The sequence below is a fragment of the Cydia splendana genome, chromosome 27 (genome assembly GCF_910591565.1).
Source record: "Cydia splendana chromosome 27, ilCydSple1.2, whole genome shotgun sequence".
Lineage (NCBI taxonomy): Eukaryota > Metazoa > Arthropoda > Insecta > Lepidoptera > Tortricidae > Cydia > Cydia splendana.
In genome coordinates, this window is record NC_085986.1 from 1,329,819 (window position 1) to 1,348,551 (window position 18,733).

Sequence of the window (18,733 nt, forward strand, 5' to 3'; positions counted from 1 at the left end):
TCACTGATATGTGTTAACTTGTTAAATTTTAATATTAACGCCATCTACTCGACACTAGGCCAAAGGTATGGTGCAATCTTTTCGAGCGATGGCGCCATAACCTTGAGCCTACTCTCGAGTAGATGGCGTGAATATTAATATTTAACAAGTTAACACATATCAGTGAAATAATAATGATAAAAGTCAAATGGCGTTCTAACAGTTTTAATCTTCTGTCGAAAGATGGCAGTAAATGTACTGTAGCTACATAATTTACCATGGCAGTAACTCTCTATTTCAAATTCTCTTTGCATATACGATGGCTTCATAACATCCATCATTCATATTTAGGTACCACCTTCGTGGTAAAATAGCAATGGCGTCATCAGTGTTATTTGTGTTGCAGGCATGGTGGCGCCGCGTTCATTCGTTACGCCGGCGTCACCTCGTTCGTACTTGACTTCGTGGCCAACTATGGGGGGCTGGACGCCAGCAAACGGGAGTGCCCCATGCCACCAGTTATCATCACTGATATTGAGGTAAATTTCATGCATTGATAGTAGATATACTTCGTTCGGTAAGTATGTAGGATAGAAGCGCTGGTGGCTTAGCGATAAGAGCGTGCGACTTGCAATCCGGAGGTCGCGGGTTCTAACCCCGGCTCGTACCAATGAGTTTTTCGGAACTTATGTACGAAATATCATTTGATATTTACCAGTCGCTTTACGGTGAAGGAAACCATCGCGAGGAAACCGGACTAATCCCAATAAGGTCTAGTTTCCCCTCTTGGTGGAAGGTCAGATGGCAGTCGCTTGCGTAAAAACTAGTGCCTCCGCTCTTGGGAGCCTGGGGTCCGCTTGAAAACTAATCCCAAGAATTGACGGAGGCACTAGTTTTTACGAAAGGGACTGCCATCTGACATATTATCTTACCTTTCAACCCAGAGGGTAAACTATGTATAGGTAGGCATTATTCGGATTAGTCCGGTTTCCTCACGATGTTTCCCGATCGACGATTGGTGTTCCGATGGATAGTAGGTGTAGGTACTGTTACTTTTTAACTCCCGACGCAAAAAAGAGGGGTGCTATTCGTATGACGCCAATGTATATTTGTGGCATCGTGGCTTCAACCGGATGGACCGATTTTCATGCGGTTTTTTTTTGCAAAAGCTATGTTCTTAGCTATATTTGATAAAAATCTTCGAGCAACACCGGGAAGGCAGACGGCATTCGTACTGTACTCGTCTGCCAAAGCATAGGTACAACTGTACCTATGGCGATGCGTGTAGTGACTCATCCGTACACAATAAAGAGATCGAGGTTTGCAAGATTTGTCTTTGACGTGTGTCATTTTCTATGTATTTGTGTCGTCATTACAGATTGGATTTTGCATGTAGTGAGTGAGAAGTGCGAGCGACTGTGTGCACATTTCCCCCCGCAAAAAATGGCAGAATGATTTGTACAGTAAGATATCGCTTGGGCTCCTCCCTTCCGAGTCTTCCGACATGTCAGAAGCCGGCGTTGCTCGAAGATAAAAATCAATCCAGATGAATCTGAAGCTTAGTCTAAACTTCTTCTTCTTCTAAGTCAGTCGGTCCCTCACTGCTGAGGATCGTGACTCCGCTTGCAAATTTTTCCTATGGCAGCTCTCCACTTCTCCCTGTCGGTTACTTTGTGGAAAGCGTTGCTTAGTGTGATGTCCATCTGGGCGGATATTTGGTCACACCATCTCGTTGGACTTGGTTCTCTAGGCCGCCTGCCGTCCACCTTTCTACTAGTCTAAACTTAAAATCGTCGGGTGACAAGCAAAAGTCACTAACTAACATCATTGAAATTATTGGACAATAAACCGTGTTACAGGTATAATAAAGCGCATTGTTACTTTAATTTTTTGATAGTACTTAGTGAGTTTTCCTTGTCATCCGACGAAATATACATTTTTGCAGGTGCTAGCCCGCGAGCCACTGATCCGTCAGCCGCGCTACGAGCTGGATTTGAAGGCGCTACCCACCCATTGCGAGTCCGAATGGATCAGTTTGCACAACAACACACTCATCGAAAAGAAACAAGGGGTATGTGTTTCAGAAGTAGTGCATCATTGTTTTCCATCATATGTTCTCGGAAAAGTTCGTATTTGTCATGCTACTTCAGTCAACCTCGGTACTTTTTGCACAGAGACTGACTGAAATAGCAAGACACGTTCGTACGTTTCCGTGAAAATTCGATGGAAATTAATTATGCACAACATCTGTACATCTTCATTTCCTCACCGATGTTTCTTTATGATATGATTCGACTTCTAGCCGAAGGGTGTCGTGTTTCGGAGGTTCCGCGGCGAACTGCCGAATCCGATACATGAGCAGGCGATTCAACGGAGCCACGGTGCTCTAACGTAAAATAGTGTATAGTTTTCAAGTTTATGAAATTTATATGTATGTGTTCTGACGGTAATAGTTACCACGGAAATAGTTATTTGTACAACAAGAGATCAAAGTTTGATATTTCTTCGAGTGCTTATTTTGAGTCCCGTGTAAGCGAAAGATTCTATAATGAGTGAATCTAATTTAGAATCTTGAGCGTAGTAAGGGATTCAAAAGCGCACGAGATGTAAATAACTTTGATCTCGTGTAGTACACAATTTTTTTCACCCTAAGCAGTGAGAACATACCTAGAGGGACAGAGATAATAGAACCCAAGTGTCCCAAGTATATCGAACTTGTATTAGACCCCGCATGTTGAAATGACATTTGACTATAAAGATCACTTGAATGACATTTTGTCTCACTCAGTGAGCAAAATGCGATTATGCTCACTCATTTTGTCTCCGTTGTGTCATGTTTGAGACAAAATGACTTAGTGAGCAAAATCGCATTTTGCTCACTGTTTTTAAGAAGCAAAGTACCCTTGTTCGAGCTGCTGAGGTGAAAATTATATTCTAGTTCTGTGGTAGTTACATTAAACCAATAGATAGGAAGGATAGGTTCGTTAGGTTACTTCAGATGCCCGAAGGGCAAACTGTCCAGAAATAGGAACCCTGCGTAGCGGGACTCCGTTAATTGACTCAGGGAATGAGACAATGATTATCACGATTCACGATATGCCTGGGAATTTCAGGATCTGACTGATTTTACGATCGGCCGCCGACATGCATATGTTATTTTATTAATTGTTCATGAATTGTCCGCAGGGACAGTATCCACTGGAATCCCTGAGCGCCGTTTCGCTGGCGACGTCGCGCACCACCTCGCGTCGGAAGCTTCGCGAGTTCTATCAGAAGGTCCCCAAAGAAGTGAGCTTTTTCGCACAATTTTAACCCCTCATCACTGACGTGGTCTGTTTTAGAGCTGGGTGTATTCAGGATGGGGAAGGGGTTGGGTATTCAGGGAGGGGATTACCCAAGCTGCCCAGGACCGGAGTCAGTGGAAGAAAAAGATTCGAGGCCTACACCCTAGCAGGGGGTAACAGGACGGAAAGAGCGGAAGAGGATCACTGACGTGGTACAGGGTCAGAAGATATAATCGAAATTCAATTTCAACCTCTTTACTTTCAAGGCTTTCTAGACTAAGATATGGGCCTGGAAAAAGGTAAAGTCAGCAGCAGAAGTTGTTCAAAATGATCTTGATGCGACTTTATTATTAAGAGAATAAGAGCGTGTCAAGGTAATTTTGAACAGCTCGCCCGCTTAGCAACTTCTGGTCCATCAGCTGGTCCAAAATATCTCATTGTGTATCTACGTTTGGAAATACCTAACTTAGTAATATTTAGATCACAACGGTCACACTCACTTGTATTTTTAGTCGCTATTGGCGACATGTTTCGGGCCCCTCGGAGGTCCTTCTTCAGGCTCGAGTGCTCAAAGTGAAAATACAAGTGAGTGTTGTAGTTGTGATCTAAATGTTTTGAAATGAGTCTCACGAAAGTTTAATTTCGATGTAACTTTGTGTATTGAAAAATGATCCGAATCCTAATTTTGTTCCAGCCGGTGCCAACATTGCCAATGGCGCCCGAGAAGGGTCCCGTTTCGCCCACCATGGACCAGATCATGGGTTTCCGTGGGGAGGACTTCTTCCTGTACTGCCCGAAAGGAGAGGCACATATGTTTGGCAGGTGGGTCGATCAACTATTTCTTGTTGTTATTCTGTCCCATTAGCCAGGAGACAATAGCAGCATAGTTTCTTAGAAGAGTTGCTGTACCATGTTCTACAAACGTGCTTAGTTAGATGTCCCATTATGGAAAGGCCTAAACTACCAAAAAATTCAAGTTTGGTTCATTTAAATACGAAATAACTAGTATTTTAAGAGTGACCCAGGACCGTAACCATGGCAACTAGTGACAAGAAAAAGTTGATTCACCCAGGTAATGTACTGATGTAGTGCATAATTATTTTCCATCGTATTTTCACGGAAACGTACGAACGTGTCCTGCTATTACAGTCAGTCTCGGTACAAAAAGTGATGAGGTTGACTGAAGTAGCATGACAAAATACGAACGTTTCCGAGAAAATACGATGGAAAACAATTATGCACATCTTTAGACAAACTGATGCACTGTGGAACGACGCCACACTTGTATAGACGTAAGAAGTTTCTGTTTTTGGAGGATTTTCTTTGGCGCTGCACAGACTCCTAAGGGGCTATTCATAAATGGGGGGTCTGGACATCGGATGACGCTAGCATGATGTAGGAGGAAACGGGGTCATTCGAAGCATGATTTTTGGATGATTTTCGGGGGGTGGTGTCAAAAATCGATGACGTAATTGATGGACAGCCCCTAAGATCCTTAGGATGGAATTCCATTTTTCCAATATCTTGGCCCAATATCATTGCGTCTTTTTATTATCTGAGCAGCAGGCAGGCAGTTGAAACAACTACCGTACCGTACCGTACCGAACATCTGTTGCCAAAAAAAATACCAAAAACTAGGTATATTAGGTATAAAGTGTATTTACTTACTTATATTTAATATTTAAAATGTATGTATTCTTGGAATGTGGTTAAATACGAAAGCACGTTTTTGAGCATTTGTTGATTCCAAAATATTTTATTTTTATCATGGGCCTGATTTGATTGACCTAACTACATTCATTAATTCTGTTCAACATAAAAATAGATCTTAGCAAACGTTGATGCTTTGTTGGCGAACAGTTTTCGTAATAATTGTGACTCTAAATGTATGCATGTCATGCCGATTATTCGGTCGCCGAATATTCGGTATTCGGCCGAGAGGGGGGCCGAATATTCGGTATTCGGTATTTGGCCAAATTCACTATTCGGGGCATCTCTACCATTTACCGTAATATTTTCCACGTTGCAGGGACGACATGGTCACCCGACCCAAATCGGAGACAATCCTGCACAGCGTGGTGGACGTGGCTAACAAGAACTTCCCCACACAGTACGAGCAGTTGGATGCTGAGAAGTGGATACTACGAGCCACCAGGCATATGGCTAGTTACAGGTAACATTTGTGCTCTTAAACCTGTGGCGTCTCCTCTTGTTGTCACTGCCAACGTCGTGCCATTAGTAATCTAACAGATGGCGTTAGGGAGCTAGAACGCAATTAGTAAGAGACCTACATCGCGCTTACGGAGTTTTAAATGTTAGTTGCTATATATATAACTCCGACCAACTCTCAGTGGACTTCGGTCCCCAGGCATAACACCCGCCTGGACTCTCTACTGCCTCTCTACCTCATACAAACCTATTCCATGCCTTGATCGTGACGTGATCTTTCAATCCGGAGGTCGTGGGTTCAAACCCCGGCTCGTACCAATGAGTTTTTGGAACTTATGTACGAAATATCATTTGATATTTACAAGTCGCTTTTCGGTGAAGGAAAACATCGTGAGGAAACCGGACGAATCACAATAAGGCCTAGTTTCCCCTCCGGATTGGAAGGTCAGATGGCAGTCGCTTTCGTAAAAACTTGTGCCTACGTCAATTCTTGGGATAAGTTGTCAAGCGGACCCCAGGTTCCCATGAGCCGTGGCAAAATGCCGAAATAACGCGAGGAAGAAAAAAGATCGTGACGATATTAAAGAAAATACGTGTAGCAGGTAATATGGTTGGGCGGTCGAAGTATTTAGCAGATGGCGCCAGCATAGCTTGCCCTGTCAATCCCTAGAAATGTGTCAATTTTGTTTTAATGGAGTATTATGCCCTGGATTCCAGCCCTTTAAGCCAAATCTCATAGAAAAAGGGGCAATCTATGATGGCGCCAACGCCATCTATGCAAACCTTGACAGATTTTTAGTTTTATGTTTTGGGTTTTAGTTTTGTAGGTATTGGTCTAGCAAATCTTGTCAGTAGAAAAAGGCGCGAAATTCAAATTTTCTATGGGACGATAAGCCTTCGCGCCTACATTTTTTAAATTTGCCGCCTTTTTAGGGTTCCGTACCCAAAGGGTAAAACGGGACCCTATTACTAAGACTTCGCTGTCCGTCCGTCCGTCCGTCCGTCCGTCCGTCCGTCCGTCCGTCCGTCCGTCCGTCCGTCTGTCACCAGGCTGTATCTCACGAACCGTGATAGCTAGACAGTTGAAATTTTCACAGATGTATGTATTTCTGTTGCCGCTATAACAACAAATACTAAAAACAGAATAAAATAAAGATTTAAATGGGGCTCCCATACAACAAACGTGATTTTTGACCAAAGTTAAGCAACGTCGGGAGTGGTCAGTACTTGGATGGGTGACCGTTTCTTTTTTGCTTTTTTTCGTTTTTTTTTTTGCATTATGATACGGAACCCTTCGTGCGTGAGTCCGACTCGCACTTGCCCGGTTTTTTAAGATTTGTTTGACCAACTATAGTTTAAATTTTAGGTTACTTTTTAGGGTTCCGTACCCAAAGGGTAAAACGGGACCCTATTACTAAGACTCCGCTGTCCGTCCGTCCGTCCGTCTGTCACCAGGCTGTATCTCACGAACCGTGATAGCTAGACAGTTGAAATTTTCACAGATGATGTATTTCTGTTGCCGCTATAACAACAAATACTAAAAACAGAATAAAATAAAGATTTAAGTGGGGCTCCCATACAACCTACGTGATTTTTGACCGAAGTTAAGCAACGTCCGGCGGGGTCAGTACTTGGATGGGTGACCGTTTTTTGCAGTATGGTACGGAACCCTTCGTGCGCGAGTCCGACTCGCACTTGCCCGGTTTTTTATTGTAAGTTTGCTACCAATTGTTATTTACCGCAGATACAAGACATTCAAATGGTACACGGCGATTCCGTGCTGCCTGGTCGCCCTGGCGATGTTGCGTCGCCTCCGAGCGCGAGCGTGGAATGAAGACATCCTTGATGAGACGCTAGATCTTGGCTACAATGTGTATCGGGTGAGCTTCCTCTCTTTCTGACACACACTCTATCTCTGTCTCTCCTAGATAGGAACTACAACAGAAACCAGACGTTCAAAGCTGCTTAGTGCGGTGCGCTTACTGCGGTTCCATGTTGCCTAATAGTCGCGCTAGGGATATTGTGTCTTCTCCGCAAGTGAGCGTGGAATGAAGATATTCTTGATGAGACGCTAGACATTGGCTACAATGTTTATCGGGTGAGCTTCCTCTCTCTCTCTTTCTGTCTATCTCTGTCTCTATCGCTCGGGATGAAGCGTCGTCTCCGAGCTCGAGCGTGGAATGAAGACATCCTTGATGAGACGCTAGATCTTGGCTACAACGTGTACCGGGTGAGCTTCCTCTCTCTCTTTCTTTCTGTCTATCTCTGTCTCTGTCGCTGGCGATGTTGCGTCGTCTCCGAGCTCGAGCGTGGAATGAAGATATCCTTGATGAGACGCAAGATCTTGGCTACAATGTGTATCGGGTGAGCTTCCTCTCTCTTTCTGTTTATCTCTGTCTCTATCGCTCGCGATGTTGCTTGTCCGTGCTGCCTAGTCGCCCTGGCGATGTTGCGTCGCCTCCGAGCCCGAGCGTGGAATGAAGATATTCTTGATGAGACGCTAGACCTTGGCTACAATGTATATCGGGTGAGCTTCATCTCTCTCTTTCTGTTTATCTCTGTCTCTATCGCTCGCGATGTTGCGTGTTCGTGCTGCCTAGTCGCCCTGGCGATGTTGCGTCGCCTCCGAGCCCGAGCGTGGAATGAAGATATTCTTGATGAGACGCTAGACCTTGACTACAATGTGTATCGGGTGAGCTTCATCTCTCTCTCTCTCTTACTGTCTATCTCTGTCTTTATCGCTTGTTATGCTACGGCGCGATTAAAACTGTTAGAACGCCATTTGACTTTGATCCTTATTCTTTCACTGATGTGTGTTAATTTGTTAAATATTGAAATTAACGCCATCTACTCGACAGTAGGCTGGAGGTTATGGCGACATCGCTCGAAAAGATTGCACCATACCTTTGGCCTACTTTCGAGTAGATGGCGTTACTATTAATATTTAACAAGTTAACACATATCAGTGAAAGAATAATGATCAAAGTCAAATGGCGTGCTAACAGTTTTAATCTTCTGTCGAAAGATGGCAGTAAATGTACTGTAGCTACATAATTTACCATGACAGTAACTCTCTATTTCAAATTATCTTTGGTTGGGTTAAACTGCTATAAAATGTTAATATTCACTGAATGATGCTTTCAGGAGTCATTACTGCCCCGCGGTGGACCGATCAGACGTCTGGTGCTCGGTGAGATGGCGGAGAGTTTCCAGATCAGAGACAAGGAATACACGCACAAGGTTTATTACTTTCTCTTCTTCTATACATCTTACAAAGAGAATTAATTTGTCTATGACATCTTATAAAACAAAGTCCCCCACCGCAACAATGTCTGTGTGTCTGTATGTGGGCCGTTTTATTTAAAGTTGTCCCCTACTAAGTTGACACCTAAACCTTCCTCAAGAATCACTCTATTGATAGGTGAAAACCGCATGAAAATCCGTTTAGTAGTTTTTGAGTTTATCGCGAACATGGGCCATTTTATTTAAAGTTGTCCCCTACACTTTTTTTCAAAATTGGGATTGTTTATGTTATTTCTACTCAGAATCATGAGCTCTTTTGATCCTAATAGGAGAAAAAACTGTCCCATGATATCCATACATTTTTCGATCTTTCCATTTCGAAACCGCCATACAAAATCTATGAAAAAATGGTAACGGAATGGGAAAATAACTTGGGACACTTTTTTTCTCCTATGAGGCTAGAAAGAGCTCGTGATTCTGAGTAGAAATAACATAAAAAATCCCAATTTTGAAAAAAAGTGTAGGGGACAAATAAAATGGCCCATGTTCGCGATAAACTCAAAAACTACTAAACGGATTTTCATGCGATTTTTACCTATCAATAGAGTGATTCTTGAGGAAGGTTTAGGTGTATAATTTATTAAGTTTATTACCTATGGACGCGTGCAACTAGAGCATAACGTCATCTTTTTGTTTTTTTTTCTTGTGCAGATTTTTTGGACTTAAACCTTTTGGCCGCCAATGACCGATATGTCCGCACCGCAGGTTCAACGCTAAAGACCGATTAATCGGACACAGACCACAGAGCAACATAGACCTACGTGCATATGTATAAAGTTCAATTTCAGTTTTGACACTTCGGTGACGTGGCGACCGAGTGACAGCTTTTGTGTTTGACTCGGCGTCGAAAAGGTTAAAAGAGGCGATAAGGCTTGTTTCTTCTCTGTCAGTTTAAATACTACCTACGTGTATTTTAATTTCGGCAGGAACAAGGCATCGCAGTGTGGGGTAAGCTGGTATCAAACAATCCGAAGGTGTTCGATCTCTGCCGAGGCCTGGACGAGTTCTTTGGGACTGCAGACTCTGGGATACTTCAGGTGAATACTTTGAAAATAAAAATTCCTAGTCCAAAACCGGGTAATGGGTATTTGACTGTATTTAAAATAAATGATTTTTAGGGTTCCGTACCCAAAGGGTAAAACGGGACCCTATTACTAAGACTTCGCTGTCCGTCCGTCCGTCCGTCCGTCCGTCCGTCCGTCCGTCCGTCTGTCCGTCTGTCCGTCCGTCCGTCTGTCCGTCCGTCCGTCTGTCTGTCACCAGGCTGTATCTCACGAACCGTGATAGCTAGACAGTTGAAATTTTCACAGGTCATGTATTTCTGTTGCCGCTATAACAACAAATACTAAAAACAGCATAAAATAAAGATTTAAATGGGGCTCCCATACAACAAACGTGATTTTTGACCAAAGTTAAGCAACGTCGGGAGTGGTCAGTACTTGGATGGGTGACCGTTTCTTTTTTGCTTTTTTTTCGTTTTTTTTTTGCATTATGATACGGAACCCTTCGTGCGCGAGTCCGACTCGCACTTACCCGGTTTTTTAAATATATTTATTCTCAGATACCCGGCGCGCTGGAGACTGCGATCTGGAACGAAGGTGGCATGTATTATCTGTACCACCCGTGGCCCGCCGACCGGTATGGAAACAGGGTTAGTATCACGGCTTTTCGAATCAATATATATTATATGCCTTTCACTAGAGATGCGACGAATATTAGGCAACTATTCGGTATTTTTGCCAGTTTGCCGAGTTTTTGGTTATTTTTATTTTTAGACATGACATGACAGAACGGGGGTCATTCTCATGCCATGCTTATGCAGGTGAGCCTTCAAGGCGGCGGCAAGGCGTGCCTCCTCTGCTTCAAGCGGACTACCGGCCTCTGCGACCACTTCCTGGCCTCGAACCGCGACCTTCGCCGGAAGCCGTTCAGCATCAGCGCCGTCAGCGTCACGGAGCGCCCCGGCGGACCGCTGCCTGAACCCATCAATAACCTTAAACGTAAGACATATTTTTTTTTTATTAAAATCTTTTATTTAATCTTCAATGCTTGTAAGTAAATTCGGGTTAAATTTTGTAAGCAAAGGATGATGTTCCGCTCCCATACAAGTTTGGCCCAACACTCGCTAAACATGGGTGGTACATTGTTAGGCTCCAAACATGAAATGAAAGTCCCGATAGTTATTAGAAATTCACGGACACTTCACGGAACATTATAAAAGCGGAATTTCTCTACGATTTTGAGGTTAGGAATTCTGCCTTGTATCTGGCCATGTTAATAGTTATTTGTACAACAAGAGATCAAAGTTTGATATTTCTTCGAGTGCTTATTTTGAGTCCCGTGCAAGCGAAAGATTCTATAATAGATTCACGAGCGTAGCGAGTGAATCTAATTTAGAATCTTGAGCGTAGTAAGGGATTCAAAAGCGCACGAGATGTAAATAACTTTGATCTCGTGTAGTACACAAAATTTTTCACCCTAAGCAGTGAGAACATACCTAGAGGGACAGAGATAATAGAACCCAAGTATATCGAACTTGTATTAGACCCCGCATGTTGAAATGACATTTGACTATAAAGGTCACTTGAATGTCATTTTGTCTCACTCTATACACACTCAGTGAGCAAAATCGCATTTTGCTCACTGTTTTTAAAAAGCAAAGTACCCTTGTTCGATCTGCTGAGGTGAAAATATTATTATGCCTTATTACAAGGAAATAAGGTGCCGTAAATAGTGTAAACATATCGATGATATTGGTCGTTTCAAGGCTGTCAAGGAACAAAAATCGAATGAGTTGGTATTAGGTTAATACATTTTTTAAACAAAATAATATATTTAATACGACTTCCTTAAATTAATAAGACATAGCATGCGAACTGGAATAGACTATAACAGCTAGAGCTGCTTTATAGTAAAAAAATTTATAGCATCAAATGTAAAACCAATCACTTAAGTAAACATATTTACTTCAATTCCAGAGAGAAAAGAAATACAGTAACAATCACAGGATTTTTATAATAAATTCGATAAGTAACCCATTCCAAAAAAGAATGTTTCAAAAACAATGTTTGCCTAAAAGGCACTTAATAAAAACATCAAATAATAAACTTAATTTATTTCAAAGAAGTTAGAATTCCTATTTTGTAGGTTTATCATATAGGTAATTAATAAAAAAAAGTTAGATATATATTTATCCCTTTATTTTAATGTATTTTTAAGTTTTAACCTATTGTCGTGTTATTTATACCCCGATATCAAATAAGGTTTATTAAAAAAGTTAATCAATTTTAAAGAAGTAAAAAACGACTTCAGCGGGGAAAGCCGGTGAAAGCTAATTGTAACTTGGTGCTCTTCTAGATTTCATACAATACTATCAAATAAATATGTAATAATTAATATGATAACATAATACATAGTGACTCTATTCGTTCCATATTCGTTCGCTATTCACTTTTGACGTAAGTCATTTGGGTATGTTACAATTAAACTCATTGGAATAAAAAGTTTTTACTGTATCGCAGTTATTTTTACAATTTTGATACCTAGTGCTTAAAACAGTATGTCGTTAGTGGTATGAATATTTTTCTTTGAAGTGAGCGTTATTAGCATCAACAGGAACATCTTAGAAAAGTATTTTGCTGCCATACTTTTTTGTTTGGCTCTGGACGTCCATTTATGAAATGTCATTAAGTAAACATATGTGTTCTATGTAATGGCGAGGGATGTGTTGATTTGGTTTAATTACTCTTTAACTTATTTTATTACTAAGAAGTGTCCGTTAGAATCTAATATGTGTATGAGATTGTAAGAAATATTATTAAATTTATCGTATATATAGCATGCTTATTGAATCGTAGGCCAAATTCGGCATGACCCTTTAGACCCACTTCCCATTATTCAATAGGGTTGTTGACACATGTTGAATTTTATAACTAAATCTAGTTAAATAGATAGAAAATGAGCAGTTTATTACAATACAATGGAAACTTAAAAAATATAAGGGAATAATAAAAAAAATACAAGACCTCAAAATTAAAAAAAAAGGGGAAAAAATAATGGTACCATACGATTATTTACATTTTATTAAAAAATATTGTATAGCAACAATATACATAAACGCAATATTTCACCGACAAAATCGCAATTTCCTTTTGTTTTCCATATATCGAAACGGCTTCTAACGTTACTATGCTGACTACGTCACGATGTATTGCCATTTTGGTAGAAGCGTTTCGTCAGTAAAGTGCGGGTGCCTATGGGCCCCATACAGACATTTGATCCTCAAAACAAACCTGATCGACAGATACTATTCATAAAAAAATGGGTATCGTCTTGGGTCGTCCCATTCGTTTTTCGTCAAGTTCTTAAATTAGTCCTATTCTGTTTTCGTCGCTCATTCTACATTCGTCACAATCGTCGGTGGCTTTCAATGTAGAATGAGTGACGAAAGCAGAATAGGACTAATTTAAGAACTTGACGAAAAACGAATGGGACGACCCAAGACGATACCAAAAATTGTCAAATACCCTATTGAGCTGAAACTTCACATACATTATGTAAGTTTGGCGTCACTGGCATCAGTGCAATATTATGGTACTCTTGATAAAAACAACCATATTGTGTTTGGAGTTTGTTAGAATTCCTACCGACTGCGCCATGTCAAGATACACAGTTTGGAAGTCGTGAATCAAATACGAGCACCGTGCTGAGATGAAACTGGGTTATTGTATGCGACTATGATGCTACTCACCGTTACCAAATGACCAACAAATACAAATACCTACAGCAGACTAGGAATCCTCTAGACGGAGCTTAGAGCAATTATTTCATGAAACCGATGCTGCCAAAAATACTGGGTGCGGGGGACGAGGTGAGCGAGCCCCGTTCCCGTGCCGTGATTGTTCCGTTCAAAGACACGGGCGTCACACACATGACTCGAAAATGGAGTAAAACTACCGTATATTTGTGGCAGAGGGCGTAGCGCTACTATGCTCAGTCTGGAGGATGTCTTGTCTGTGACCTACAGTCTCTATGAGCATTTAGTTGCTTGTTGAAATAAAAGTACAGTGAGAGATAAAAGCTGGTATCAAAAATGAAATTTTTGATAGAAAACTTACTCGATTTCATGAGGCGATTTTCCATGTTTTAGGTTGGTATTCCATCTCTCCAGTTTCTTTGTTCAATGTGTATTTCATCTGACATTTTACCTAATGAGAGAGCGAGACGCAATGACATTGGACCAAGAAATCCTTAGACATAACGTCCTCTTTTTTGTTCCAGCGGTGGCCCAAAACCGCTGGGTGGTCCGCGGCAGCTTCCACGAGGGAGACGAACGGTTCCCTGAAGAACATAGGAACAAGCAGGCCACTCCTATCTCTATAGCCGCCATCGCTATGGCACATGTAGCACCGATTGAAGAGTGGACTCAGGAAGAAGTTAACGAGGTAACTCTCTCTCTCTCTCACTAGCTGTGTTTCTCTCTCGTTTCGAAGAATATCAGAACAAGTAAGCCACTCCCATCTCTATAGCCGCCATGGCTATGGCACATGTAGCACCGATTGAAGAGTGGACTCAGGAAGAAGTTAATGAGGTAACTCTCTCTCTGTCTCTCTCTCGTTTCGAAGAATATCAGAACAAGCAGGCTTTCACGCAATCCATCAATCGTTTTTTGGGTCTACTATCCGCTTTCCATCCGTCACCACCTCTAACATTCTTTTGCCAATTTGGCATTCCTCCCTCATCATTACATGCCCATGGGCATTTCTATTTAAAGCTGTACCCCCAACTTGCATTTTAGATTTTGAAATTTTTATACTTTTTCCACTCAGAATCACGAGCTCTTTCGATCCTAATACGAAAAAAAGTGTCCCCAAACTTTCATACAATTTATTTTTGTCCGTTTTGTTACGGTCATAGAAGGTTGTATTGAAAACCGTAACCAAATGGACCAAAAATTGTGGGGCACTTTTTTCTCAGTAAAAATAGAATAAGCTCGTGATTCTGAGTAGAAATAATACAAAATTCCCAATTCTAATACAAACATTTTTGGTACAACTAGAAATAGAAATGACCCCATACCACTAACCAGTGTTACCACAGTTGTTCTATAAAAAGTCTAAAAGACCATTGAAGACAAGAATAAACATTACTTGCTCTCCAGACGCTGATCCGAGGTGACATGCTCTATGAAAGCACCATGGAGAATCTAGAGAAGATGGGTATAAGCATGGACACCGGCCCAGCCGAGGGCGAGGGAGAAGCTGAAGAGGAACCGGCCCCAGCTGGGACCCTGGCCGCTGCTGACGTCATGACCAGGTTCAGGATAACGGACTTTGACTGTATTGAGACGGAGGTCCAAGATGGCGCGTTCGTTGGTGAGTTTTATGCGACAATCTTATTGCTCCTCCTCCTCCTTAAGTTGTTCCCTCACTGCTGAGGATCGTGGCTTCGACGGAAACGTTGCAATAGGCTTCTCCATTTATTGAGCTTGATGCAGAGCCTGTGACATCGGCATCTGCAGTTCTTTGGAGACCTGGTCTGACCAATCTTATTCCAGCGGTCTAATTTATTATAAGAGGCTTTTCAGATTTTTTTTTATCTTTATCTTATCTTTTTTTAATGGTACCATTTAATTTTTTTCCAAAAACCATCAACTTTTGGGTTATTTAGACTCAGAGTCACGAGTACTGTTGAATGAGACAAAGAAAAAAGTGTCCCTAGTTTTTCATAAAAATTTTGGGTGTCAGTTTTGTAACGGTCCATACAAAATGTATGTGAAAATGCGTTACAAAAGTAACTTTTTATTGGGACACATTTTTTTTCTTTTTAATACGATAGTCCTCGTGAATCTGAGTAGACATATAATTCAAAAGTTGATGGATTTTCGAAAAAAAGTAAATGGACACTTTTAAAGTGAAAATGCCCATAATCAATTAATCAGGAGACAGAAAATCGCTTACAGCGTTTCAAAGTAAGAAACTGTTCTAACACAGTTTTTTGGTAGACAAAACTTGTCATTATTACTTCGATTTGTTACTTACTATTAATTTCGTAATCAACATATTATCTCACACCTGAGGATGCCGAAGACCGGGCAAAGTGGAGAAGATTGAGCAGGAAAGCGGACCCTGGCGCTAGGCCGGGAAAACGCTAGGTTGAAGAAGAATCAACATAATGGTGTACTAGTATTTAGTTTCCTGTAGATGAATACTAAATTTCCAATTTCCAGTTTACAGCCTACTAACTTGAATCCCTAAAAAACTGCGTTCTGTTCTTCATCATCATCATCATCATCTCAGCCATAAGACGTCCACTGCTGAACATAGGCCTCCCCCATGGACCTCCACACGTACCGGTTGGAAGCGACCCGCATCCAGCGTTTTCCGGCGACCTTAACAAGATCGTCTGTCCATCTTGTGGGTGGACGTCCTACGCTGCGCTTGCTTGCTTCTGTTCTTAGCTGTATAAAGACGTTTTTAAGCAATTTACAGTCACCACACGGGATTGTTATGCTATTTAGGGTTCTTGCTAAATTTGAAATTTTATAGCATAAGTATTGAACAACCAATTTAGATAGGCCCCTAAATGGCGCAACAATCACGGAGTATGATGGTGAACAACTGCTGTTTTTAACAATCTATCAACCATCACACCAATCTCATGACGTTTCAGGATCCCTGTCGCCATCGGAAGGAGTGCTGTCGTTGCGAGAGTCCCTGACAAATTTAATGACTAAAGAGCAGTTGTTTTTAACAATCTATCAACCATCACACCAATCTCATGACGTTTCAGGATCCCTGTCGCCATCGGAAGGAGTGCTGTCGTTGCGAGCCTCCCTGAAGAAGGTCTTCAACGAAGTGTCACACGCGGTGCTGACCGCTCGAGGGAACTCCATGGCGTTGATTAAAGCTGACAACAAGTACTACATGTTCGATCCACATGCGTGCGACGAGAATGGTAAGTGTAGGCACAATAAATAATAGTACTACCGTACAGATAGGACACTTCCTACAAAACCGAAGTTTGAGAGCGATTCAGGGACGAATCATGCTACCCCTTTCTATTGTATGGCGCTTTCCCTTTCGGCTATTTAGGGTTGTCAAAATTCAAGTCTTTATCTTATCTGTGGTCGTGCACGCAAAAGGACGTCAAGTGGTGCCTGCTGCAGCTGTAAATTTACTGCCATCTTTCGACAGAACATTTTTATGTTCTGTCTGTCTGTTAGAACGCCATTTGACTTTGATCCTTATTCTTTCACTGATATGTGTTAACTTATTAAATACTAATATTTCTCTACTCGACTATAGGCCAAATGTATGGTGCTTTTTTTTCGAGCGACGGCGCCATAACCTTCAGCCTACTCTCGAGTAGATGGCGTTAATAGTAATATTTAACAAGTTAACACATATCAGTGAAAGAATAAGGATCAAAGTCAAATGGCGTTCTAACAGTTTTAATCTTCTGTCGAAAGATGGCATGGAAATGTACTGTAGTTACATAATTTACCATGACAGTAACTCTCTATTTCAAATTCTCTTTGATGATACAAAATCCAATTTCCCTCAGGCTACCCGTCAGATGACCTGACAGCCTCAGCCTGCCTGGTCTGCGTCGGTAGTTCCATCAACGCACTAGCAGCCGCCATTGAGAGTAACCTGCCTCCTGGCAGTGATGATTCTTTCAACATCTCGCCTGTCGAAGTTGCGCTGGCTAAACTTAATATGGAGTTGGGGGCTCCTGAACCCAATTTAGAGGTTAGTCTACACTCGATTTTTGAGCTTCAGACGGACTTTGAGGTACCAGGATCTACTATATATGGCGTAAGCTTTACACTAGGGTGCACGAGACTCTGTCTACTATTGTCATGTCATTCTGTTTGTTCTATGCTCTGCTCTATAAGAACAGACTGATGCGTTGTCTAGTTCAGCGGTACTCAATCTTTTTTTTGACGGAACCCTTTTTGAAAGCGAAATACTTGATGGAACCCTAAAGCATAGTGTTCTAGTCATAGTGTTCTGGATGGATGACTAAAGCATAGTGTTCTAAATTCTTGCGGAACCCCTGCAGGGGTGTCGCGGAACCCTAGGGTTCCGCGGAACACACTTAGAGTATGGCTGGTCTAGTTAGTATTTTTATATTCCAAGACATTATTTATGTCTTCAAATGCATCGTTAGTTCTACTGACGCACTAGCATAGCAGCCGCCATCGAGAGTAACCTGCCTCCTGGCAGTGATGATACTTTCAACATCTCGCCTGTCGAAGTTGCGCTGGCTAAACTTAATATGGAGTTGGGGGCTCCAGAACCAAAGCTTGAGGTTAGTTCAAACGCATTAGCATCTCTTCCTAGTCGATATCTCATGACTGAGAGTCGTGACCGCCATAAGTCGCTTTATCTTGCATTGCTCTCCAACCTGGCCGATCTTCTGCCTTCCGCATAGAGCCCTGGAACTTGACGCGTGTGACTTCCTCAATAGCATCAAACCAGCGTGTGGGTTTTCTGCCTCTGCCTCTTCTGCTCTCAACCTGGCATTAGCATACGAGCAATTATAAACGCATAGCGAAAAATTTGTTGCCAAATCTTTCTCAAGTCAGTTATTAATTTCTGAAATGTTCCCAAAGTAAATCTTTCCCTGAGGATCGGGTGCATCCAATTCAATATTTTCTTAGGTTTAATTATTAGTTTTCTTCTTAAATAATACCTACATCATAACGTCCTCGTTCTTCACGTTTACTGTCGCAAATTGGCGCCAGATGCGATGGTGTCCGACAACCGAGTAGTGGGAACAGAGGCGTCGACACCCGATCTGATCCTGATCCGACATCCAACATAGTGGGAACGAGCTCTCACTGCAAAGCCTCTTGAGCTTTAGACCCATCTTCCTCGCGTTATCCCGGCATTTTGCCACGGCTCATGGGAGCCTGGGGTCCGCTTGACAACTAATCCCAAGAATTGGCGTAGGCGCTAGTTTTTACGAAAGCGCCTGCCATCTGACCGTCC

The 18,733-nt window shown here is 41.9% G+C and overlaps 1 protein-coding gene across 2 annotated transcripts in view; it reads left to right on the top strand.

Annotated features, from left to right (window-relative positions):
- Positions 1-18,733, top strand: part of LOC134803859 (uncharacterized) — a 105,397-nt gene that overhangs the window by 21,530 nt on the left and 65,134 nt on the right. For both annotated transcript variants that reach the window (XM_063776684.1, XM_063776685.1), the window contains 14 exons: positions 386-518; positions 1,925-2,050; positions 3,166-3,267; positions 3,958-4,085; positions 5,293-5,436; positions 7,177-7,312; positions 8,577-8,672; positions 9,662-9,772; positions 10,297-10,386; positions 10,558-10,735; positions 14,016-14,179; positions 14,896-15,109; positions 16,527-16,691; positions 17,301-17,488. In XM_063776684.1, coding sequence (XP_063632754.1) covers positions 386-518; positions 1,925-2,050; positions 3,166-3,267; positions 3,958-4,085; positions 5,293-5,436; positions 7,177-7,312; positions 8,577-8,672; positions 9,662-9,772; positions 10,297-10,386; positions 10,558-10,735; positions 14,016-14,179; positions 14,896-15,109; positions 16,527-16,691; positions 17,301-17,488 — 1,975 coding nt within the window. The remainder of the gene's footprint in view (positions 1-385; positions 519-1,924; positions 2,051-3,165; positions 3,268-3,957; positions 4,086-5,292; positions 5,437-7,176; positions 7,313-8,576; positions 8,673-9,661; positions 9,773-10,296; positions 10,387-10,557; positions 10,736-14,015; positions 14,180-14,895; positions 15,110-16,526; positions 16,692-17,300; positions 17,489-18,733) is intronic.